The sequence below is a fragment of the Cheilinus undulatus genome, linkage group 6 (genome assembly GCF_018320785.1).
Source record: "Cheilinus undulatus linkage group 6, ASM1832078v1, whole genome shotgun sequence".
Classification (NCBI taxonomy): Eukaryota; Metazoa; Chordata; class Actinopteri; order Labriformes; family Labridae; genus Cheilinus; species Cheilinus undulatus.
The window spans coordinates 48,842,461-48,868,106 of NC_054870.1; the positions used below are offsets into that span (position 1 = coordinate 48,842,461).

Here is a 25,646-nt window from a genome sequence, read left to right on the forward strand (position 1 = left end):
CATTGTTGGCAAAGTTATGAGATGACTGCTGGGGGTTCAGTATGAAGCCAAGCTTAATTCCCTAAAAATGTAATTAAAAGTGAAGTGATTTACAGTTTTTTCTGCATAATTCAGATTTAGATTTACTTATTTGCAATTATGTGCAGTGGAATGGATTTCAGAGGAATGGTCCCTGAAGAAAAGTGCAATCCTGGGAGAGATTTATGTGTTTATAGAAAATTGCTTATGTTCAGGCAAAGCTGGGAAGAGAAAGCTCGAGATGGAAATGGCGAGCTCTGCCAGGATGTAAACGGTAAATGGTCCATCTGTCTGTGTTCTTCTCACTCTTGGAAGAATAGACAGGCCACCATCTGCAGATATGTGTCAGCAGAAGCAGTTCAGCATGTAATGAGAACGTGATTGTATATGTGTGGAGTCCTCAGAGACCTGCAGGCATGATGGACTAATTCGGTATATGCATTTAAAAATATTTCCTTTAAGCTAGGGGTTCACAACGTTAGGGTCGGGTCCCCATTGGGGGTCACGAGATGCTTTGATGGGGTCTCCAGATGCCTTAAAAAACAAGAGTATGTTTTAAATTACACTGTTGCCACTTAACACCAATTTTGCCAAATGTTAACACATTTTGCCACTTAAAAAACATTTTTTCTCAATTTTTAATCCCTTTCCACCACTTTTTTAGTGCCTGTTTTTGCCACTTCTGAACCAAATCTTTCCACTCTACGCCTATTGTTGGCTCTGTTGTCCCATTATTGCCACTATTAACCCCTCTTCACCACTTTTTACGCCACATTTCACAATTTGATATGCCCACTTTCATCAGTTTAACCCATTTCTTCCAATTTCTGCCTCAACTAACCCTTTTTTGACAGTTTGTATGACTTTTTCATCCCATTTCACCAAATTTTCACCTATTTTTGGCACTTTAACGCCATTTCACCCACTTTTTAATCCCCTTTAACCACTTAATATGCCTCTTTATGCTGCTTTAACCCATTTTTGACCCTTTTTTTGGTTATTTTTGCCACTTTTATCAAATTTTTGGCACTTGTAACCCATTTCTCTTCTTTTAATATCCAATTTTACAACCTTTTCCACGATTTTTGACCATTTTTAACCCATTTTAGCTATTTTTAACATATTTTAATTCTGTTGTAAACTAAAGGATTTGTATTTTTAAGAGGGCTACCTATTACACAAATGAATTAAAAAGATATCTGTTTTGTTGATCAGCATACACAGCTTAACTTTACAATGGACAATGATTTTGCTGGCCCCGCAGTTTGGCTGGGCCCCAGAAAGCTCTCCCATATTCCCCCCTAATGGGCGGCCTTGTCTGCACATAACTATTCCTGAATGTGCATGGGGGGGTTAGTTGTGTGAGTGGATGTACACAATGCATGCTCAGACGCAGCCACAGCATTAGCTTTGTCAGAACTGGACCTGTCTCTATTTAAACAACAGTAGAGCGCTACTCTAAAAGCTTTTTGTGACAGAAAAGATATTTTGCATTTCTCTCGGCCTGCTTCAGTGCTGGTTTGCAATTTCTGGGGGTGGGGTTTGCTGCTGTTTCCAGTGGCTGCTGCTGCAGTAGCTGTAGAGAGCCACACCGAGAGCTTGTCTTGGCAGAGAAGATGTTTTTGCACATCTCCAGACTGGCCTTGGCATCAGTTATATTCACCATGAAGCTCTGCCATTAACAACCTATGCAACGGTAGCCTGTCAGCTAAGGAGTTGTGCATGTCTTGTCTGGGCAAAATAGTCTCTGATTGGCCCATCATGAATGTGACAGACAGAATGTTCTTCCAATTACCTTGCAAAAATTTTGGTAGAGTCCTGCCCTTCCTAAACGCTCACTATGGGAGCTTTTTCAGATGAATGGGAAATATATTTTTGCAATGGATAAATGAAAGAGTCTATCTGGCATGCTGACAGGGCTTTATGTTTTAAACTTTTGGGATCGTTCAATTCTCAATATACAGACATGAGGCAATTACACACCCCAAAAACCGATCACTCTGCCAGAACACACAATTCAGTCAGGCATTTCAACAGGCACCCCAGATAGCTGCAGTCAGCCATGTACTCTGTTTTAACCTAGTCTTGTTACTATGAAGCATCAAATGAGGAATTCTAGCTGCAGCCTGTTTGTTAGAGAAAAATCATTTTTCTGTCACAGGTGGAAAGAGGCAAGAGAGCATGAGACTTTTAGAGTTAAGTTTCATTTTGACTTAGGTGGGTATAAAAGTGATTATTAAAGACGCTGCAAACACCAGCAGCATCAGACTTCACCATCCTTCTGCGTGCTGCAGCATCATACTTGTTTTTGCTCTGTATGGTCACAGTTTGCATGTAAGCTCATGAAGTGCATGCCCTGGAGTAGATGCATGCTCTTCTACACATCAACATGCAAATAGCTCCAAAACTGAGAAACCCTGACCCAAACCCTAGTAAACTGTTACATCCTACTGATAACACTTAAATATAACAAAGCTGAGTATGGTTTTTGTTTGCAAAGATATATTCAGCACCAACTTCCTCCAAATGTGTTGTTTGCATCAGCAACTGCATCCCAACACTTTACATTCTCATAGTATCATTTCACATCTTAAAGGTCACTGCATTTGACGTCTGACAACCTCCAGAAATCTCACTGTGAAAGCGCTAACAACACTCTTCTCCGAACACCCACGATGACCATGATATTAATTCAGATATTTCACTCTTTTGACAGGCAAAACAAAGAGATGTGAAAACAATCTCCACGGACAACTCTCTCCAAGTAGCTCTCATTCAAGCTGATGCTGAAAAACATTTTATCTTTTTGTATTTATTCATGAGGAGAAGAGCTGGTATAGTCTCTGTCAATTATCCCAATGAGCCATGTTCTCTGAATAATGACACCAGGCCATTTGCTAAAGTCAATCATTTGATTATACAAATATTAAAATTAATTTTGTGTCAATTTTAATCATTTTATGCATTTAGCTTTAGCCATGGCGGCCCATTAACATACCATTAACTTTTAATTAATCTAATCCACACTGCCTCTCCAACAAGAGCTTTTACCCTTCCTGTCTACACCTACGTCAAACATCTCAGAGTTTAGGTACAGTTAAAAATGGAAAAATGGAGTTTGTTTACTTTGTTGCATAATGAGGGGGTGGACAGACTATTATTTGTGATTTCATATACAAAATTGATTGTGTTTCATAATGTGAGTGTGGGTGGAACAAATAAGTCAGAGGGAGAAGTTAACGAAAAAAGAAGAACATTTAATTAATGGAAGCTTTAGGATTAAGACAGACTTAAGACACTCTGCTCTGGTTGAAGTTTTTATGCTGCAAATACTAATATCAATCAGCTATGAGCGAAACTGGCCTAAACTGACACCGACAAAGATCATACTTCGATAAAAGAGCTGGTTTTTCAGACTACTTAGCCTTGCAGTGTGTTGAGACCTCCTACAGGTGGCAGCATAACCCAGTAAAAAGAGCACAAAAGTCATCCTTATTAAGTCACAGTTTTTTTATGTTCAAAAGCATTACAGAAAGCTATCCATGCCTGAGTACGTTTATGTTAGCATGTCCAAATCCTCAATGAGACACCTTTAACTTGTGCAAAATGCAGCTGCGCGTCTTTTAACTAACAAAACCAGGCGAGTGCACATTACTCCCTTTCTTTTTCCCTTCATTGACGACCAGAACATTTTAAACTCATTTTAAACTTTTAATGTTTGTTTTAAGGCTCGCTCCATTTTATTTATCTGAGATTTTAACTGTTCGTGAACATGCCAGCACTTCGAGGTCATCCAACCAACTCTTGTTGGGAGTGCCTCAGTCTACATCAGGGTTAATTTCGTCAACTAAAACTATGTCAAAAAATGTTTTTCGACAGCCTTTTCTCCATGACAGAAACTAGACTAAGACTAACAAAGATAGATCTCTGATGACTAAAATAGACAAAAAGTATGTTTACTTTACATCAAGATGACTAAAGCTAGACTAAGACGTATTTAAGTTTTCGTCGGACATTCAAAATCTGTGATATTTCTCCACTGTGGGTAAATATATCAAAAAAAAAAAAAAAAATGCAGCTGTAGCTGTTCAACCTCTCAGCTGTAGACAGCAGGGAGCCCAGGTTTAGCAGAGTGCAGAGAACACACTACCGTGATTTGGTACCAGATTTAGACAAGAAAATAAATGCTTGGACTAAAAGTAAAGACTAAAACATGAGGACTTTTTATGGACTATAACTAGACTAAAACTACAAAGGGTAGAAATTAATAAAGTGTGACTAAGACTAAGACATTTCATCTAAAGAATAAAACTAAGACTAAAATTAAAAATAGCTGCCAAAATTAACACTGGTCTAAATATAAACACTGAGGTGACCAAGTCTTTTCAGTTTCTGCACCCAGCCTCTGGAATAATCTCCCCTCTTAGATGTGTTTGTTATCTCTGACTTTGGCCCCTTCAAATCAAAACTTAAGACTTATTTATTCAGGATGGCTGCTAATACCTAGTAGTGCTGTGACTGTTTTAACCATTTAATCTTTATTTATAAATGCTGTTATATTTTTTTATTTCTATGGATTTGCTTTGTGCTGTGTTTATTAATGCCATTTGAATTTTTTGCAAAGCACTTTGATCAACCGTGGAGGGGTGGGGGGGTGGGGGGGGGGGGGGGTTGTAAAGAGTGATATAAAGAAATTACATTTACATTTACATCAAGATTGTTGTCAGAAAGGATTAGTTCAGCTTAGTTCAAGTTACAAAATGTCACAAATATCACCCATTTGTGACATCTGTGTTTCTTGATATTGTTCTGATTGCTACACTTTTTCATAGCTTGCTCTGATAATTTTGGCAAATTTAGCATGCAGCATGTGCAAAACAAAGCAGCATGCTTGGCTCTACAATGTCCACATAACACTGACATCTACAGCATGCAACATTGTCTAAACTGGGTAAAGCTGAGGACAGAATCATTGTTTCACTCTTATAACAAGTAAAGTTCTGCAATTCAAAAAACTTTTATATCAGTGAAATCAGTTAAAACAGAACTGAGGATTGTATAACCCTCTGAGACCTGGACCATTGTGTCTCACCTTGACTTACTGTCTTAAAGACCCTATAAAGTGAAAATGAATCTGTATTTAGGTTTGTTGTATGACAGCTCACTGTGTTATGAACCCCAAATTCAAATTGCCATCAAATAAAACATCTCTAAGTTTATAAAATTGAGCTTCAAAATCATAAAGAAATGAGACAGTACTCAGGAGAAATACGATTTTCTCAGAAAAATGCTTCTATCTGAATGTTGACCTTATGATCAAAGTGAAACTGCCTGGCTCTGTGCCAGAGGAAAAGTCCTTTTTCTGTCTCAAATCTCTGTTACGGTACTTTAAATGATCCATAGGCCACTGTAGCTGATAGATTACCTCACAATGAACCAAAAAACAGCATTTAACTGACTGTTAACTTTCAGTAAAGGCAGTGACATCAGCTAACAACAGACTGTACTGAGATGAACTGCTTGGGGATTTTATATTGTAGTGTTAGAGGGGCGGGGTCATTCCCTACTGTGGCCTCGTGACATCATGAGCCCACATATTGGCCCTGCCCACATGAAACCAAACCAGGGAAGAGGTGAAAAACTTTCTAACAGTCCAAATCCAGTATTCACTCACATGTAGATCTCAGTGTTTTTACATGTGATACACAATAAACAATAATGACTAAGACTTTTTTCTGCACAAACTTGTTCTCCCATCTCTTGGGAACCAAAAAGTGAAAAAAAAAAAATCATTCAGTGACAAAAAGTCTTCAAAATAGTCACATATTTACAGGAAAAAATCTTTGTGCTTTTGGGAATTGGCTTCTTTTGAGTCGTTATTAAAACAAATCCTGTCTGCAAAGAGACAGAGGGACACATCACGGCCTCTCTGTGTCTCTTTCTCTCCATTATAAACTCCCCAGGCTGTCTCATCCAGTGTTAAAGATGCACAGTTTGGCAGAGCATGAAAACACTACGGATAAGCCTGCCATTGGTTGTCACAGCCAGCACAATGCATTGTGGGAAGCATTAGGATGGCTAATGCTAAAGCTAGCAACAGGAATAGTTGAAAATGGATTAATAAATGGATAAAAAAGATTTTAAATGTCAGAGTTACTGGTGTGGATTAAATCGTTAAATGCCCTGGGAGGGCCCCAAATTTCAAGGCTTGCCAGAAAAGCATGGACAGTGTCATTAGAATGGCAAACGGAGTTTTCCAGAGGAAAAAAAAATGGCTACATCTTATGGTTCAAATAGTGCAACTGTTGCAATTATTTTATAAAATTCCCCTCTATTCAAGTTTCTTGCCAAAAATAAGTTTCCTTTTCTTGGCGTTAGATTTGGAAAAAATCATGACTGGACTTTAAACACATCTCAGCAAACTTTGGGTGATTTTACCACGGCTGTTTTCAGTGGAGGCAGATAACTGGACGGCTGAATGAGCTGCATCTCAGTTAAATTTAACCCCAAATGCTGATGTGCTTTAAACCTATTGGCTGGCTGTTTAGTTGTTAATTCCACTTCACACCCAGTGCTTCTCTCAACTGCATATATCAGACTATTACCCAGAGGTGATCAGATAGGTGAATATAAGCATTACTTTTGATCTACCAATCATACATTTTTCATGAAAACTTCTGATAAGAGTAACCAGAGCGTCTCAAGAACAAGCAGGATGTCTTGTCAGCCAAGCTTTAGCCGGAGAAGTCAAGTGGGTGTCAGTTTCTGAGAGCAGACGAGGCTGACAGCGATCAGAGGTGGAAGATAAGATAAAGATAGCTCCAATATGAAACAACATCACATCCCGGGGTTGAATTACACAACGTATGAGCAGTTATCAGCACAGAGAAGGTGTTTTGCCCAGAGATAATTACAATAACAGCGCCCAGTGGCAGCATGATTGCTCCCAGGTGACATTGCAGGTTATTAAATTGTCACCCTGTTCAGGCCGTGCGCGCACTTGAACCGACCGCCCACAAGACTGACTCGCAGTTTATCTGCTCCATTTGTTTGACATCTTTACGACACTCCGTATTAACACAACCTAATTTCATCTGGGCCTCTATGTCTTCTCTGGGCCATCTCATGGAAATCCTTCAGGGTTAGGTTAGCCCTGCTGGGACGTCTGTCTCGACCGAATTACACCAAGTGACATTTTTTTCCCATCCTGTCGTGTTTTCCATTTCAAGTTTGGAAGAGGACAAAACTTGTGATGAACTTTAAAGTGACACACGAACTTACCTTGGAAAGTAGTTTTAAAGGTAATAAAATACTTGGCGAGATAAGAAAATAAAGAATAACAGGATACGCCCACTCCTGATACTTGAAGAGTGACAGTAAGAGTTATGTGATCCGTTAACAGAATAAATCAGGGATGAAAAATCAATCAAATTAAGCAACTAATCGGTCCCTTAATGTCTTTGTTTGTGTGCAGATGACACTCCCATCCAGCCATACAACAAGCACCAATCATATTAATTATCCTGCAAATAACAGCTCCCTATTTGTTACAAATGAGTTTTCAGGGCTAATAAATTATGATTAAAGTGTTTTATTTGGGCTTTAAGAGCATCCCTCTTTGTTTGGGGAAAGGATGCAAAAGCTCATGTGCAGCTATGCAAGTGTGTGAGCAGATTAAGAGTGCCAGTTATACAAAGAAGTGATGACCCCTATTCACAGTATGATGCATGTGCAAATAAAACTGTAAATATCAAACAGCAATGCCAACACAAAGCATTCATGTCCTCTCAAAACAATGCCCATGCAGTCCACCAGCTGGTTCAGTAGCCTAAGGTTTGAATAAATGAGCCTATTTCATAAAACAATATAGATTAATGCCTCATTGTACAACACAATCCTCTAATGTTTACCGCTACATCTTAATGTTCGCTAACTGTCAGGTAATGCAGCCCTGGATGGCAGGGCTTTGATTAGAGAATATTCCTGCAGGGCACCACAGCACACATTATGGAACAAACAAAAAACATATTAATTGCTTGTACTCACATCTTGCAGGGAGATCGTAGCCGCAGGTGATCTTGGCTTTGCCGGTTTCACAGCCATTTAGTGAGTGGCACTCATCATACAGACAGGATCCCGCCGCTTTGTGTATGCAGCCATCGACTGAAACACAAACAGACACACAAAGAGAGGTGAGGCCTTGCTGAGGAGAGACGTGAGCATCAAGCTACGGTAATCAGAGGTTTGTGTGCTCTGTCGAGTCAAAGAAACATTAGCAGAAACAGGACCAAAGAAGTACATCTGCAGGGCACCGAGACACATATTTCTTTATTATGACGTCATGTTTTAAGAATTTTTATACTCCTAGTATTAACAGAAAACAGACAAACCTGCTGTCAGGTTTCTGAACTCAAAGAGCAGTTATTTCATTTCTATTTCTAACTACTGGGATTTATAGGCCCACAGGCAACCCTGCATTAAAACAGGGATGATTCTGTACTGGAGACCCCTGCATGGGCCCAGGGTCCCCTCTAGAAATTGTTGTCTGTCAACACAGTTGGCTGTTGCAGAAGAGGATTAGGGCCACTAGAGTATTAGAGTAAGAATATTGAGAAAAGTCAGAATTCTGAGATTAAAGTCAGAATTCTGAGATTTATGTCAGAACTCTGAGATTAAAGTCAGATTTCTGAGATTAGAGTAAGAATATTGAGAAAAGTCAGAATTCTGAGATTAAAGTCAGAACTCTGAGATTAAAGTCAGATTTCTGAGATTAAAGTCAAGACTCTGACATTAAACTCAGAATTCTGAGAAAAAAGTCAGAGCTCTGAGATTGAAGTCAGAATTCTGAGATTAAAGTCAGAATTCTTAGATTAAAGTCAGATTTCTGAGATTAAAGTAAGAATATTGAGAAAAGTCAGAATTCTGAGATTAAAGTCAGAGCTCTGAGATTGAAGTCAGAATTCTGAGATTAAATTCAGAATTCTGGGAAAAATTAGAATTCTGAGATTAAAGTCAGAATTCTGAGATTAAAGTCAGAATTCTGAGATTAAAGTCAGAATTCTGAGATTAAAGTCAGAACTCTGAGAAAAATGTTAGAATCATGAAATTAAAATCAGAAGACTTTAATCTCAGATTTAGAAAAAAATAGTGCTTCTCAAAAAAAAAAAAAAAATAGTGGCCCTTAATCTCTCTGGTAGGGTTGTGCCATCTACAAATGCAAGTTAAAGTAGTATCATGCAAAGAAGCTATATGTGAACACAATCCAGGAACACTGCCATCTTCTCTGGGACAAGGCTCAAAATCAACCGAGACAAAATGGAAAACTGTTCTGTGGTTAGATGAATCAAAATTAGAAATTATTTTTGGAAACTTTGGATTCTGTGTCCTGTGGACTAAAGAGGAGAGGGACCATCCAGTGTGTTATCAGTGCACAGTTTAAAAGCCTGCATCTCTGATGGTACAGGTTACATTACGGCCTATGGCAGGGGCAACTTGCACATCTGGAAAGGAACTATCAATGCTGAAAAGGATATAAAGGTCTTAGGACAGATGTCTCTTTTAAGGATGGTTTTGCATATTTCAGGAAGACAATGCTGAACCACATACCACATCCATCACAACCTTACTAAGGGTAAGCCCTAAAGATGTGAACCTTGTTAGTTTTTTAACTGATTATTTTCCCATTCTCCTGGCAATATGCATCCAGAGCATGTCCTGGATTGTGTTGGTTCTCCTTCCTGCAGGCTAAAGGCGGCCTTACACTTAACGATTTTTCCTCCAATCAAAGTCGCAGACGAAATTCCAAAGTTGGAGTAGAACCACTGGAGTCTTGCTAAAGTTGCTACTCACTCTTATGTCTCAGTCGTCAGGTGTAAGGTGGTCATAAGACTCGATTTTAGTCGTTTAAAGCAGTCTTTCTTCAGTCTTGGTATTAGGATAATATCAAACATGTTTGACATTGTTGGAAGTCTTTAGTCTTGTCGTATGCAAATTATATTTCTCAGTGATGCGACCTTTTCTGCTCAGAGCTGCAGTCAGATGTCTGCACTTGTGTGTCCGTGTGCCCTGTCTGTAAATTCCTTCCAGGCTGGTATGACAGGTACGGGAAACTGCCACTGGGATATTCAAAGTAAAAGCCTGATCAGTTTGTTTCTGCGGTGAGATGACACACATTTTCATACGGTTCCATTTTTCTGAAGTGTTTCCAGGATAGTTCCTCGGTTGTTGCAGTGACATGCAAAAGTGCTATAAAGTTGCTGTCTCTCGTTTCTACTTGATGTAAATACTATAAAACATTGGATTATGACAGATATTCATACAAATGCGATCTCCATCTCCTTCTACATCTTGTTCTCTGCCCCAAAAAATATTGATGTGAATTTCCAACAGATGCATGATGGGAAATAATCTCAAAAGGAATTGTATTCTAGTCTTGTAGTTAGTGACCTCCAGTTTTTGCAAACTCTCAGTCTGAGACTAAAAACTCAACAGCTTGCAGACAAATTGTGCTTGGATGTGAAAGGGTCTCAGATGTCAGTCTTTTCAGAGTCTGTTAAGAGTTGTAGCAAAGTCCTCTGGTTTAAGGCTGCTATTACACACCTTACTTCTGCCTCAGTTTTTGGCCCAAACACTCCTAAAAGTCTTGCACAATGATGTATGTCTGAGTCTGATTCTGTGCTGTGGATCCTTGCGCATTAAATGCTCTCCTTCACTCTGTGCATCTCTCTCTGTAGGGGGAATGAGCCTGCCATAGTGCTGCGCCTGTTGCTGGTAAATATTGACAAGCTTAGGAATTAAATTAGCTGGGCTTGAATCTAATAACGCCTCCACACACGGTGAAAATGAGACTGTTCTTCCCGTAATCCCTCTCTGCTGTCAACAGCCATATACAGTCAGATCATTAACTGTATTTTCTGCCCCGTGGTGGGAATCTTCCGTCTGTCCTGCTCCCCATGGTGAGCCTGTTACAATGTGGATCTGTGTTCTGATTCTGTCGCGCTCCCTCTTGATGCCTGTGTGTCCTGTTGTATAGAGACCCCCGGCCCCCCGCCCTCCTAAGGTTTTAATTTTACCGGGTTAAGGCAGCGATACACTTGATTGATGGCACGTCTTACAAGAGAAGGCAGAGAGATAGAAATCCACATTATCCGTCTCTGAAAGGCTGACATCCCTCCAAGAGCATGTTATCAATCACACTGAAACATCATAAAATCCTCCTCAAGTTGTCCTGTAAGAATCCTCACAAGCCATTAGAGGATAAGAGAGCCGGAGGACAGACAGCAGCAGTCGGACAAACAGATGTGTCTTTTCTTTGGTGTCTCTTTGTGAAGACTTTTCCAGCAGAGAGAACAAGGCGATCTGACCGGCTTTATTCTTAAAAGCTTAAATGAATCAGAGTTAAGATAGCTTGCAGGATAACCAAAGTTTACATTTTCTGAGCCGATGAAGAGAAGTGAGCGCAGATAAAAAAAGAAAATGTGATTTATTTCCCTGATAAAAGACAGAAATACGAGTCTTATCGCTATCTTCATCTGTAACGTAATAATTATTCACATATAGTGCCAAGAAAACTGGAAAAGAGGCTGAGATTAGTTCTCCACTATCTTCAGAAAATGTATTTTTTTCACATCGTCAACACAGACAAAAGGTCTTTTGATGAGGGATGGTCCTTTTCTGAGCTGCTTTCAATCTCGTTGCGATGAGTCAACGACAACAGCTGGGCGGAAGATTTTCGAGCTCTATCAATCATCTTTAATGGACTGAGGGACAGGCAGCTGACAGAGACGGATCCTGATGGCTTTTGGAGAAAGTAACATGAGTGTGACAGTGATGTGGATACGAGGAGGTATCGCCTGGCTGACAATAAAAGCTACTTAACACAACAGAGAGCCCGTGTAGCGCCGGCTGAAGGCTGGCATTTTTATAATATCCGCTGCGCAAACAAGATTGTCCATGATCATCAGCCGCACTTATTTGCATCATAATTGCCTCTCAACAGCTTGCAAACATAAATTGTTAAATGCACAGGCTGAAATGAAAGCGGTGGGACCGTAAGCATGCCTTGCATTTATGTACACATTAAGGAGCTTCTGCCCTGTAACTAAACATGGGCCTTTTCCTATTGTGTTTGGTTACAGCAATGATTTAATGAACCTTAAGAGCTTAAGTGTGCTCACATGTTTGGAACATCTCCACGCAACAGTGACAGCAAAGTCAATATTTTCTGAAGTCTCTGCTGAAAGTGTTTGCCTATTAAGGTAAATTGATTCAGATCCCAGTCATCTTCAGTGTTATTAAGGTTTTATGACCCTTCATGTACAGCTCTTTTACAGCTGAAATCTTCATGTCTTTAGAAATACTAACTTGTCTTGCTATCGTACACTAAATATGCATGTTATATATATAACATTTTAAAAGTTACAGCCAATGGACTTGATCAATTTATAAATTTTCTTTATGGAGATGTACCAGGCCTTTAGCGCAGCCTCTTTCAGCTGCTGCAGCTGCTGCTTATATGAGGGAATCTCTGAAACATCTTTGTGTTCATTAATTGAAAAGCATTGCTTTTTTGGGTTAAGATCAGGTGACTTCATTGGCCATTGAAGAATATTTTACTTATTTGCCTTCAGAAACTCCTGGGTTGCTATGGCAGTATGCCTATCTGTCCTGTTATGATGCATTAAATGCATTCAAGCTTAGTTTTTGTGCTTTTGGATATCAAATCTTTACAGTTTCCAAAAATTGCATGTCTATGTTGTTTGGTCTCCATGTGTTGTCTGATTTTATGTACGTTTTGATTTCCATTGTGTACATCAGTGATAATCAACGAGTGGCTCGAGAGACACATGTGTCTCTTTTGTGATTATTTGTGGCTCTTTTATCTGTTAATATCAAGTATTACTCCCTCAGATAACCTTGAAAAAGGGAAACATTTTGACCCCTTTTTTACCTTTTTTTTTGCCACTTTTCACCCATTAAAGCCACATTTTGCCATTAAATACCACTTGTTTCCTTTTAACCCAATTTTTGCCTTTTTTTTTTTGCCACTTTTATCCCATTTAAGCTACATTTTGACATTAAATACTACTAGTTTCCTCTCTTTTTTACCAAATTTTTGCCTTTTCTTTTTTGCCCCTTTTATCCCATTATTGCCCCTTTCACCATATTTCGCCCATTTAAGCTACCTTTTGCCATTAAATACCACGTTGTTTCCTATTTTTTCCCCATTTTTGCCTTTTCTTTTTGCCACTTGTTTCCCATTTTTGCCATGTTTCACCACTTAGATTGTGGCTCTTGCAAAAGTATTTTTCACCAGTTTGGCTCTTTGGTTGAGCAGGGTTGAGTAACACTGGTGTATGCTTGATGTATTGCATCAACCTGCCGGGAACTACAGATGGAATCTAGCCAGTGGCTACAATCTAGCACATTAACATGTCCATGTTCACGAATGTGCACTGTCTCCTACAAAAAAATAAATGAATTAATAAATGAAATAACAGGGTTAGAGACAGGGGACCCCTACTTTATCAGGGGGTAGAGAAAGCACATAGTTTGGATAGCTGCACATGCTCACTGTGGAAGTGCATACATGATTGTATGTGACCTGCAGTGCTTCTGCAGCCACAGTGTTTTTTCTGTTTTTCATTGGCTTCAGTTATTCATCGCCCATGGTTGCTGCTTGTATTTAGAGGTAATGTGCTGCACTATAGTTATAAAGCAGAAAAAAAGATTTAAAAGAAGAAATGTGAAAGAGTATTGGGGAAAAGACTGATACATTTAAATGTGTTCATATAAAGTAAAGTGGGTTGGCTGTTACTTTAGAAAAATATTTTGTTACAGCCTGAATTCAGGGGAGAGAGGTCCCTCTTCATGCTTCCTTAGAACAGGTGTAAAGTACACTATGATCTTTTTATGGTCATATAAAGGCAGCCAGGTTAAATTTAATAACGTTCTCCTCCAGCTTGCAGCACTCCCGCAGGAGTCTGGTCTCCCCAGACACTTCTCCTCATCACTCCCCGGCTCGGCTGATCTCTTACCTACGAGCACCCTGGGAACCCAGCAAGCAAAAGCATACAAGGTAGCCTGTTTCATCTCGGGAGCTGAAGAATAAGACTGCAGATAACAGTTTCATCTACCATTCGGCTGCTCCTCCTGTTCATGCCTGCATAAGCCACAGTGAGTGTGAAACTCTTTTTTTTTTTCTGACTCCGTTGAATGTGTCACTGTGCATGTAGTGTCAGCGAGCTCCAACAAGCCTGGGAATTTGTTCACGGTGTAGAAATGGAGAAGAAGATGCTGAAGTGATGTGGCTAAGAGCCAGAATCTTGGATGCAGCAGATTTAATTTACATGCTTTACTTAGGCTGCTTCACGGAAGAGGTGGAGTAGCACCGATGCATCATGGGTAGTAGGAGAGTGGATATGAGGAAGATATGTAAAGAGGGACAGGGATGTATGCAGGCACAGAGAGGTTTTAAATGTAATTAGTAATTTCAGATTCAGGTGCAAAGCTTGTGGTATGACACATTTTTATGTCCTTTGATTAAGTTATAAAAAGCAGACCCAGGTTTCTGTAAGTGCAGGTATGACTTAGAAATAATTCAGCCATTTAAGCCTGGAAGAAGTTAAATCCGAAAATGTTCTAGAAAAAAAAAACACTAAACCATTATGTATGGAAGAATAAAACGTGGTCTAGCATTCTGAGCACTCTGGGCAGAAAAAAACACCTTCAGCGTCTGTTGTTTTTGTCGCCGCATTCAAAGTGCTGTCAGTTGAAAACCGTTTAACTGCACTCATCAATGTCATTTCGCCATCACTTTCCAATCAAAAACAAGAAGGAGGCAGGACTTCTGGGAATAGCAGAGGAGAAACTGGTCTGACTCGTCTTTCTTCGTCTTTCTTTCAGGGTAGTTTTCAGGTCTGCAGCTGCTGCCTGTGTCAGGATTCCTTTACATTGTCTGCTTGTCCTCCGTGTGATATATTTGCTTGTCATACATAAATACGAAGCACATAGGGCTATTTAAAATCAACACTGCAGATTCTACTAAGAAAAGCAGCATACAATTTTTGTAACGTAGCAACAATAAGAAAAAAGCGATCTGGAATTGAGGTCCTGAGCACTTCCAGTACTACAAAAGCCGGCTAAGGACACCGGTCCAAAAGGCATCTCCGCATTAGGCCTGATTGTTTTGTACTGTGCCCAGGCCCATAGGGAGAAGACTGATAATGCCTTCTTCACCTAGAGAAGCCTTCAGTGTGGCTTGTAGCTCTTGTTTTAATAAAGAAATGTAGCACAGTTCTGATAAAACTGCAGCTACATCAGAGCTACTCACTGCACTGGTGGCAGCAAGTAAACCCTGCCTGTAACTATATCAAACCCATGCCAAAGTAGAATGGGAGAAGAGCAAAAAACATGTATTCTGACATGAAAAGCTATCAGTGCAGGTCTTTGCCCTTGTTTTAACCCTTTAGGTGCCACAGTTTTTTCAAGAAAATATTCAATTTTAATATCAAGATTTCAGAAGGCTGTAGCTTGAAATTGGTTCGAGATAAAGGCATACTGTAAATGAGAAAAATCTTCAGTATGACCCAAAGTTTGTGATGGGATTAAATTCTCTCATCTAATTTGCATATTCTGACATCAACCATGAACACCCCTGCTGCCTCCACTGCCATTGGCTGTGCATTTTCTCCCACGGCTTATACCACGTCTGCCGCTGCCTCCATCACTATTTGCAGTGTTTTGGCCACCCCTGCTACCCCCACCATGTCCCCTCCTTGGCATTCGCCGATTATTCCCACCCCGGCCATGGTGAGGCAAAGCATCAGCTTCGATATGTGCTGCTTGTGGACTGTCATGGCGCACGGACTTGCTGTCACTGCTCACAGACCCAGTCAGTTTCTGTCTCACTGGACGACTGAACGTCATCGTCAGAGGATAAATATTTCTTTTCGGTGAATATACCTCAATGGTGAACAGACCTCCCGGCATTGTGAGTTTTCTCGCTACAATTCGCTCTCTTTTCTCGTTCTGACTGCAACCATTACTATCACTTCCTCGTCTCCTCAACCTGGGGTGCATCTTTCAAACTCTGTCTTTCCAAAACACACCCATAAGTGCTGCTCAAATTGAAGTTAGTCATGTCGGCCATCTCCTGGTGTAAAGTAGTAACAACATTAGGCAGAATATTTGCAGCTATAGTCTGTTTAATTCAGAAATGTTGCTTGTCTCAATTTTGCAATTTTGGCACTTAAAGAGTTAATAAAGAAATGTAGCCTTGTTTTGATCAAACCAGGCTAACTGTTTAATGGAACAACACACTTTCATTGTGCAAATTAGACAAGGAAAGTAGAATCGGCAGCAATGACATGCATGACATTTGTTTATGCTACATGCTTAAAACTGAGTCCATCATGCAGGTTGCTAGGGATGTATTTATTATTTTTAGACCCCAACAATGACCCACTCCCAACTCCAAAATCTACCATGCACGAGGAACTTTGAAAGCCAATTCCTGTGACCACCTCTGCCAGTACACAAAGCCTAAGTACGGTATGCTCATTTTCACACTGATCAAATGAGCTGAACACTGGGGTCAAGTCAACACTGACAGTCCCAGGTCTCTAACATGAACCCATCCTAAAGAATTAGGGCTCCTTGGCATAAACCCGCCCCCACATGACTTCAACAATGCCAAAGCTGTGAGTACTCTAGCAGCTTTGTTTCTTACTCTCAGTTGCGAGTTACTACAAGTTCAAGAATTACAGCCTGCAGTTATGCTAGCTAGTTCTGTCTGTATTTGGCAAGCCTGTCTTCCTTGGATGCCAGGGTATGATATGCAGATTTTGACTGTTGAGAGAGGTACATCTTTTCTCTGTGTTGGCGTTGTTTCTGCACATTGAACGGACATGCCCACTGCACCCCTGAGCAGACACCACTGCTTAATTTTAAGAAGTTTGAAGCTTAAATTCGTATACCAGGTAAATGTTGTCATTTCTGAAATGCAGTCTAGTGGATGATAATTGTTTAGATTGCATTAAATAGCTATTTTTTATTGCTTTACACAGTCTTTTAGATAGATTTCTCTATCGTGACAGCATCTAACAGCATAACAAAGGCAGACTTTTTAAGAAGGGCTTTCAAATTGGCTTTAAGTCATTTTGAGTTTCACTTGCAATGATGCAGGAGCTTTACTGAAGGAACACAAGCTTCAGCAATTGAAAAAATTTGGTGTTTTGTACTTTCATTAGATTTTTTTAAGACAAAAACACTGTTTGTTAATTAATCTCATTAAACAGATAAACACTATTTGAATGCAATTTTGCATCAACTCAACCTCAAGCATCATAGCAAGCTAAATTTATGTGTCTAATGAATGCTTTTGCCTCCATAGTCCCATGTGTTCGAGTTGGTACGAGTGGACTGACTGCAATTATGCCCATGTCCCTATTCAGTTCTAATTGGACACAATAATTATATTTCAATGATAAAAGAAAAAAAATACTCAGTATGCCCATCCTGATCTGCACCTGCATCGTGGCTCTGAAAGGTGATCAAAGCAGATCCACCCTCTCATCTCTTCAGCTTTCAGTCTGAAGCCCATTTAAAGCCGAAGCCCTCCAATGAGCACGTGCCTAGCTATGAAATACACATCACTTATGCCCAGAGTGGATTTTTTTTTTCACTCCTGTAAAGAAGTCTTTATGGAGGACATTTCATTTAGCAGGTTTAATATTCCAGCAGCAGCATCTGCTTCTGTCCACCCCACTGCTGGGCTTCCTCGGCACCGGTTGAAAAATATAACCGTTAATACCTCATCTATCTCTCCTCGCAGCCTGCCACCGCTTTAGGCCGGGCCTATGTGGGACAAAACATTTATTCATCTTCTCTGAGTGCCTTGCTCAGAGAAAGCTTCCCCTAGCAGCCACTCCAGCAAGTCCACACGGCTAATGAAGATAACTGCGAGCAGTGGCTGGACGGCATCCCTCTGAACTCATAATGGGAACAAGGAGGAGCGGGAGACAGAGGGAGAACCGTATTGAAGGAGACAAAGGAGATGAGTGTATGTGCTTTAAAGTGTGTGTGTCAGTCTAGAGCAGTTTGAATTAGTTACTCAGCTCTAACCTTGGCTCCTGCCATTGTTGGAGACACCTCTGCCTCGTCCTCTCAAGGCTCCATTCCCACATGCATTAAGGGACTCTGCAAAGCTCTGCTTACGTCTCCCCGAGCTTCTCCCAGGCAGCGCAGAAAACCAAGGGCTTTCAATCGCTCCCTGAGACACAATGAATACCTGCTCTGCTCTCATTACAATACCCTGCTTTTCAGAAATAGTGTCAGCTGCAATTTTCTCTCCTAATTATTTCCCGCTCCTCTGAGGGTTGGGTTCAGGGCTGGAGCCAGAGGAGGCAGCACAGGGTGGGCAGGAGGAAGGGGGGTGAGCTGATTCTACCTGGAGAAGACCTGATATCAGTTTATAATCTGAGGAGGAGTGGAAATAGTCAGTCATATCCATGTAGGCATAAAGTTTAACCTCCTCTTTATTCAGGTTTTACTTGTTGAACCACTGAGATCTGAGACTTTACAAAGCACAAGATATTTCTATCATTAGTTCTAGACCTTGTCTGGAAACAGCTGTTGAATTCTTTACAAAAGAGAAAGAAACAATTAAGAGGAAGTAGAACTACCGCCTGGTGGTTAAATGCCTCAGCGAGGGTACACAGTGGTGGGTCGAGAAGAAGGCCTGGAGTGATTTCTGTGGTGGTGTGACTGGTAGAAATTGCATTTCTTTAATGGTGTAGATGAATGTTTGTAGCATACATTTATGAAATGAAACTCAAACAATAGTATGCATCTTTTTATTTGTAATATTAAAGTCCAGGGGAGGTCCACTACATCCAAGATTTAGCCGTCTTACTTTGTGTTGCCATGCTAGGACTTGTGCAAAAGTTCAGAGGGTTCTGGATGGGGTCAGAAGTGGACCAGGCTGATAAGGTTTGTATAGGAGGTGAGCACAAAGGCTAGTAATCCAATCTGCATGCCTTAGTATTATGAAATCAGATCTGAAGAGGGGACATTGTTGTCAGACATGGACTGTGGCTGTAGCTGGTGGTCAAAGAAGCAGATGTAAATACTGTAACTCCAAACCATGCTGCTGATAAACCCCGCCATTGTAGTGCTGCTGAATCTAAAAAATCAAAACACTTCATTTCCAAAAGATTCTTCATAATAAAAGTCCTCAGGTCAGGGGACTAGTCCTAGCCTGTACAGAGGCTACTGTTGTCAGTCTGGGTTCAGATCTTATCTGTGGCTCCTTTCCCTCGTTAAATTCCCCACTCACTCTCTTCTCAGTTTCTGACTCCTTATGTGCCCTGCATTTTCCGAATAAAAGTATAAAAGTCCCAGAAAAACTTTAAAAGACCTCACTTGCTATACTGTCAAAAGGCCTTTGTTATGAAACAACCTACCAAGGTGAACAGAAGGGCTTTAATAGTAACAGATATCTGTAAATACAAGCACAGATGCAGTGAGGAAACGGCACTTTAGACCACACTAATCTGGTTAAAAGCTATAACATACTCAGGTCTCTGAACGCACTGATGTATGAAAGTGTTTTCTGGTCTCATACACACCTGGTCTCAAGGTCTTTGGTCTCAAGCTGACAAAACATTGCAGGCTTGTTTGAGGGGAAACTTGGCTTGTAGCATGTCAACATGCTACCTACCTATTATTAAAATCTGTGTTCCCATATATATATGAAAACTAGGACTGTCAAGATTAATCAAGATAATCACAATTAACTAAGGTCCACAAATATTGCACTATTTCTTTTTAATTGCATGATTAATGGTCCCTTAATGCACCATGGTTATAACCTGTGTTTCACACATCCATCTGGACAACCTCTCATAGACTTTGTTTGGGAAAGGGCAGATCCTTTGGGAAAAAAAAAAAACTCTAAGAATAATTGGATAAACGTTCTGTCTGTCACATCTTTACGGGCCAATCAGAGCAACAAAACACGTGACGTAGCCGCTGCCGAGGTGCACTCCTAGTGAGGCGTAAACTCCATATAGAACTGCATAACTTGCACTTTAGCAGCATCCATGCTAATCTCTCCCGCCATAACTGCACCAGCCTCTTGTTGCTGCTTACGTCATGACACCACCCTCCCCAAAAGTACTGCCCCTCAGTGCTGATTGGTCCTGTCACTTTCTAACCGGGCCCAAACTGTTCAGATGGGAGCTTTGCAAGATGGATTCGCCGGTGAGAAACACAGAATCAGGCGTATTCATCTACTTTGCAAGGTTACCATGGTTAGGCCCTGTTAGTGTCTTCCTGCAGCCACAGTGATGTAAAATCAGTCCACCACTGCTCCTTAATGTCTCAGTTTACTTTCATAAACTCACAGAGAGCTCAGTGGACTAGTCAGGAATCATCTGAACCTTGTGATATCACACATTTAGCTTTTTACTGACCCCTTTTCATCCTTTTCAATCCATAATAAGCTCCTTTTCTCCTTTTGGTTCATGCTATAATCTTCTAACCTTCCAAAACAGAGGGATTCGCCCATTCCCGTGTTTCTCACTGGCGAATCCATCTTGCAAAGGTCCTGTCTGAACAGTTTGGGCCGTGTAAGAAAGTGATAGGACCAATCAGCATCGAGTTGCAGTACTTCCTGGCACAGCGGAGTTGTGATGTATGCATGCAGCAACAAGAGGCTGGAGCAATTATGGTGGAAGAGCTTAGCGTGGATGCTGCTAAAGCGCCAGTTTTATTAGAACTTGACAACATTTCTTCATTTAAAGAAGAACAAAGAACAGCAGTGAGTTGTTTTCTTTTCAAAAACGACAAAAGTCGTGTACTGACATGTCTACAGTCACCATGGTTAGCATTATGCAGTTCTACATGGAGTTTACTCCTTGGTAGCAGCTACATCATGTGTTTTGTTGCTCTGATTGGCCCATAAAGTTGTGACAGACAGAACATTCATCTAACCACCCTCCGAGTTTTTTTTCAAAGGCTCTACCCAAACGCCATCTATGAGTGGTTTACCAGATGGAGTGTCAGGTTAACAATCTTCAATAAAAACAGGCATGTATGCAAACAGGAAGTCAGTTGTCCTTAGGTTAAGACAGAAGCAAAATCCAGAATTCCACAAAAACAGTTTAAAATGTAAAATAGGATGCCATCAGTCATGATTTAGAAGAGACATTCTGAGATTAATTGCAGTTAAAAGTTTTAATCTTTTGACAGCCCTAATGAAAGCACATTTCCCTTCTCTTGTGCCATTATAAACCATATCATTTCATGCTTTACCTGGATAAAATCAGTTATGTTGCCACATCTGGTTGTTAGTTTTTAATGCAAAAGTAACTGTCGAGATGCAAAAAAGACATCTGGAGTCCCTGCAGCGAATCACTTCTTGAATTTAAATGAAAATATTCAGTCTTAGTCATTTTCCTACAGCTGGATTCACTGTGGTCTCCAACCTACAAGCTGCTTTTTAACCTCAACTCGATGCGGGCTTTACCTGCTGATCCACTGAGATCTCCAACTCTAACACTTCTTCAGGGCAATTCTGCAACAGAAACCCAAACTTTTATCAATACTCCCTCACATGGGAGCTTCAGTTTCCAAACATTTTCCTGAATCCATTAAACCGTATATTCCCTCTCACCTATTTTTTTGTAGTATCCATGGCAACAACATATCCCCCCTCTCTCCGCACAGCACTTTTGAGAGCTGTACACTGATCAAACCCCTCCACAATTCCACCTCTGTGATTTACGACACCATTTTCTACTCAACTAATTTCACTGAAGGAGATAATGACATGGATTAGTTGCTAATCAAGTGCCAATCAGAGATCTGGCTGAACTAAATGTCAGGTGGAATATGTTCAAGCCATTGTGGTTACTCCCTTGTGATACGGGATTATGCGTCCTAATCACAGCAATTTTGGATTCAACAGGAGCCAGAGCCGCTCTCTACTGTAAGCAAGTTCCCAGGAAAGGGATAATAATCTCCATTTTACATATAATACCCAGGTAAACGAGGGATTTGGACTAATAGAATGCCAGGCTGATAGTCACAGATGTTACTCTCCAAAGTGACATAAAATACCTCGGGCTTACATGACTCACAATTCCCCCGAGACTGCTCTGCGCGCAGGAACCAGAATAAATGACACAACAATCACAGGTTTACTCTACAGTGCCGTGGAAACCCTGTTGTTATTATTGTTACAGTTCAGCCCGAGTTCACAAACATGTCAGCCAGGATTGAGACAGTTTCTGAACAGGCATAAAGAAACGCAGCAGCTCCACTCAACTATTATGACAAATAGAGTCACATTAACAGAACAGTTGGAGGTTTATTTAGACGTTCACATGCAGAGTGAGAAAGACTGAGTTTTTACCAACCAATACAGTGTGAAATAGGTCAACCCAGACTTTTGTTTGTGGTCGGAGAACCCAAAATCTGATGGCTGTTTCAGAACCTCCTCTCCTTGTAACATCACAATGTCAGTCACAATACCCACAATTCCCTAGCTTGACTTCTGATGTTCTACCGCTGTTTTACTTGCAATTGTAAAACTGCTGGACTAATGTGGACCAGGAAAGCTCAACACAGGAGCAGTTCTGTTGTTGGCTGCAACGACCGACGTGTCTTGACACCACACTCTTGACTTGGAATATAAAATAGCTTGACTTAATTTTGAATTAAAAAATCCTTTTAACAGTTTGGCATGACTTTTTCTTTTGGTGCAAGCATTTTACACCTTTTGATTGCTTTATCAACCTTGGGCAGTACAAAGCTGCAAGGACTGGGTGGTGTCCTTTTTTTCTGTCACTGTTAAATGTTTGCAAAGTTTTCTCACAGTGTATGGTATTACTTCTAGGTGTTTTAAAACTACATTATGCAAGAAGTAAGTCAGACCATGCAAGACTAAAGCACTCCAAGCAAAGCGCATGCCTCTACATGCATTTCATTCAATCCTTTTACAAAAGGCTTCAGGTCCCTCCAAAAAACAAAAGACAAAAAAAAAAAAAAAAAGGAAAAAATATGAACATTTCTTTCAGGAGTGCTGGAAGTGCACATTTGCAGCACTGTTTTCCCACTTCACTAAGAAACTGAGGTCAGTCGGGTTGGTTGATCTCAGAATTCCATTTCTGCTTTTGCTGATGATGTGGCTCTGTTAGCTTCTTAAAGCTGGGTATACACTGAGCAATTTCAAACCGACATCGACAGTCATGGCAGAATGTCATCTCATACCGTGTGACTGAATCACTTATGACGCAAGACCATCACACACAAGTTGTGTGCTCACATGAGTGAAGTCAGGACAGACTGTGACAGAAATCCATGGAGTTTCCCTTTTTAAAAAGTCTCACATTCTGAGGGTGAAGTGTTTCCTGTCATAACCTCTCTCTCTCTCCGTCCCACACACACAAACAGCATCACTATCAATGTCAGCTGCAGGATAGGAGTATTTCCTGTCTGTTTATTTCCTTTATTATAGCGGGGGTGGGCATCAGGAAGTCATTCCTGTTGTTGTCATGGCAACTTAGGACGTTGTCTGACAGTTTAAAAAGATAAACAATCCCCCAAAGTTGTTTATTCTGCTTGCGTTTCTACTCTCACTGGGAAGTTTTTGGAGTCATACAATCAAAATATCAAACATGCCAGAAATCCTTCCGATCAGTCGGGAGGCAGGTCGTCAGGTCATAGTCAGGCCGTGGTCAGCCGTCGTACCCTTATGTACACAGGACGACAAATGACGCCTGATCTGACTGACAGCCCGACTCCAAAGTGAGACTCAAAATTTGTGGTTGAATCGCAGGAAAATTGCACCGTGTACACCCGGCATAAGAGGGAGACCTCCAGCAGGCGTTCGGTTGGTTTGTGGCTGAGTGCAAAATGGTCAGGAAGAGGGTCATCACCTCTTTCTGCTGGAAAGCAGTGGATTGATCCCAGCCAACAGCTTCACCAGTGGCAGACATACCAGCCTATCATACAACTACACCATCCAAACTCTCGCCAAAGCAGACCGGGAGAAGAGCGAAAACATCTTTTCTGCCAAGAAAAGCTTTGCTCTTGTTTTCATAAAGAAATGTGGACCAGTTCTGATAAAGTTGCCACTTGACTAGCTACATCTGAGCTGGTAGCTACACTAGCAGCAGCCATTACCACTGGCTTCCAGTACATCTAAATCTGCCCATAGCTCACACCTTGTCTCCCTCAAATGATGCTGATTGGTCCAGTCCCTTCTCAGACCTGGGACAATCGTCTCAGATTGGGGCTTTGCAAGGTGGATCTGTCAAATGAAAGGCATGGATTCTGGCAAGTCCATCTGCTTTGCAAGGTAAGCATTACTCCTACACTTCCTAAAACCAAAACAGTCAAGTTATACAAGCTTCCACCCCTTTACGGTGTGTGTTCATGAAGGCATTGACTTTTATGGCCTAAATAGTTGGTCTGGCTGTAAACATGTTGATATTGACTGTAAAACTGGGCATTTTAACATCCATGAGTACCAGTGCTTCTGCAGCCAGCCTCAAATGGACATTCAGGGAACTACTGTTTTTAAAACTTCCTCAGTGGCTTCATTTTTCCACCTCTGATGCTGCTGTTAGGGCTTTAGAGTTGAACTCAGTGAGTAACATTGTAATTTGGATGTATTGTTCTGTTGCACATCAGTATAATGACAGTAAAGCTTTGGATTCATATTTGTGTTCCTCTTCATACTAATTGCTTACAATCGATACATCTCAGAGTCGTGGTGTTGCTGTTTGCTCACTGCACTGAATTGATGTGGTTGCAACAAATCAATGGAAGCCTTTGTGCACAGTTCCTGCATTTTCTCAACAAGCAAACACCTTCATGCAACAAGAAAACTCAATTTATTAGCTTTATTAATACAATTTGTGTCAAAAATCATGCAAGTTGTTCAGTTGTAGTCCTCGAATTATCCATTTAATCAGACCTTGTTGTTCTTTTTTTTTTTTAAATATGTGCAGTTATTAAGTACTGTGTGTATTTCTGTCACCTGCCTACTGACACTGATAAGATTTAATTATTTGTATCACACTGTAGCTATAGTTATCAGTAATTATGACAAGTATTGATACAGTTGAACAAATGTTTCCTACTTCTAGCAACGTTCACAACACCTTCCCACCTCCTGCTGCTCTGTTATTCTCTGAGTGTGTGTTAGTCAGAATCCTTCTCAGTGAATCATAACAAGCGTCCAACAATCTAAGAGATAGTACTTCTAATGTTACCATAGTAACCTTTCTACACAAGATTTAATGCCATATGTAGATGTGTTGATCATGCTGAGATTTAGCCTGCTGGCACTCAGCGTACCGAGACAGACTAAATTAAGAAAATACGTTTGGACAGTGAAGCTCAAAGCACTGCTTCTTACTTCTACTCCCTTTGGGCTTCGTTCAGCAACCGTTAATAGGAAGGACTCTGTTCTTAAAACTCACTTGTGCAGTTACCCAGAAAATTCTGACATTTACCAAAGTTCTCTAATTTAGGGTTTAAAATATAAGTAAACTTGAGAGCACTCTAATGCACATTTAAGTGCATGTACAGCACTGCCAAATTACAAACCCCCATGC

At 40.6% G+C, this 25,646-nt stretch overlaps 1 protein-coding gene across 2 annotated transcripts in view; it reads right to left on the reverse strand.

The window, feature by feature from the left end:
- Positions 1 to 25,646, reverse strand: part of macrod2 (mono-ADP ribosylhydrolase 2) — a 1,185,173-nt gene that overhangs the window by 692,317 nt on the left and 467,210 nt on the right. For both annotated transcript variants that reach the window (XM_041789359.1, XM_041789358.1), the window contains exon 5: positions 8,065 to 8,181. In XM_041789359.1, the coding sequence (XP_041645293.1) occupies positions 8,065 to 8,181 (117 nt within the window). The remainder of the gene's footprint in view (positions 1 to 8,064; positions 8,182 to 25,646) is intronic.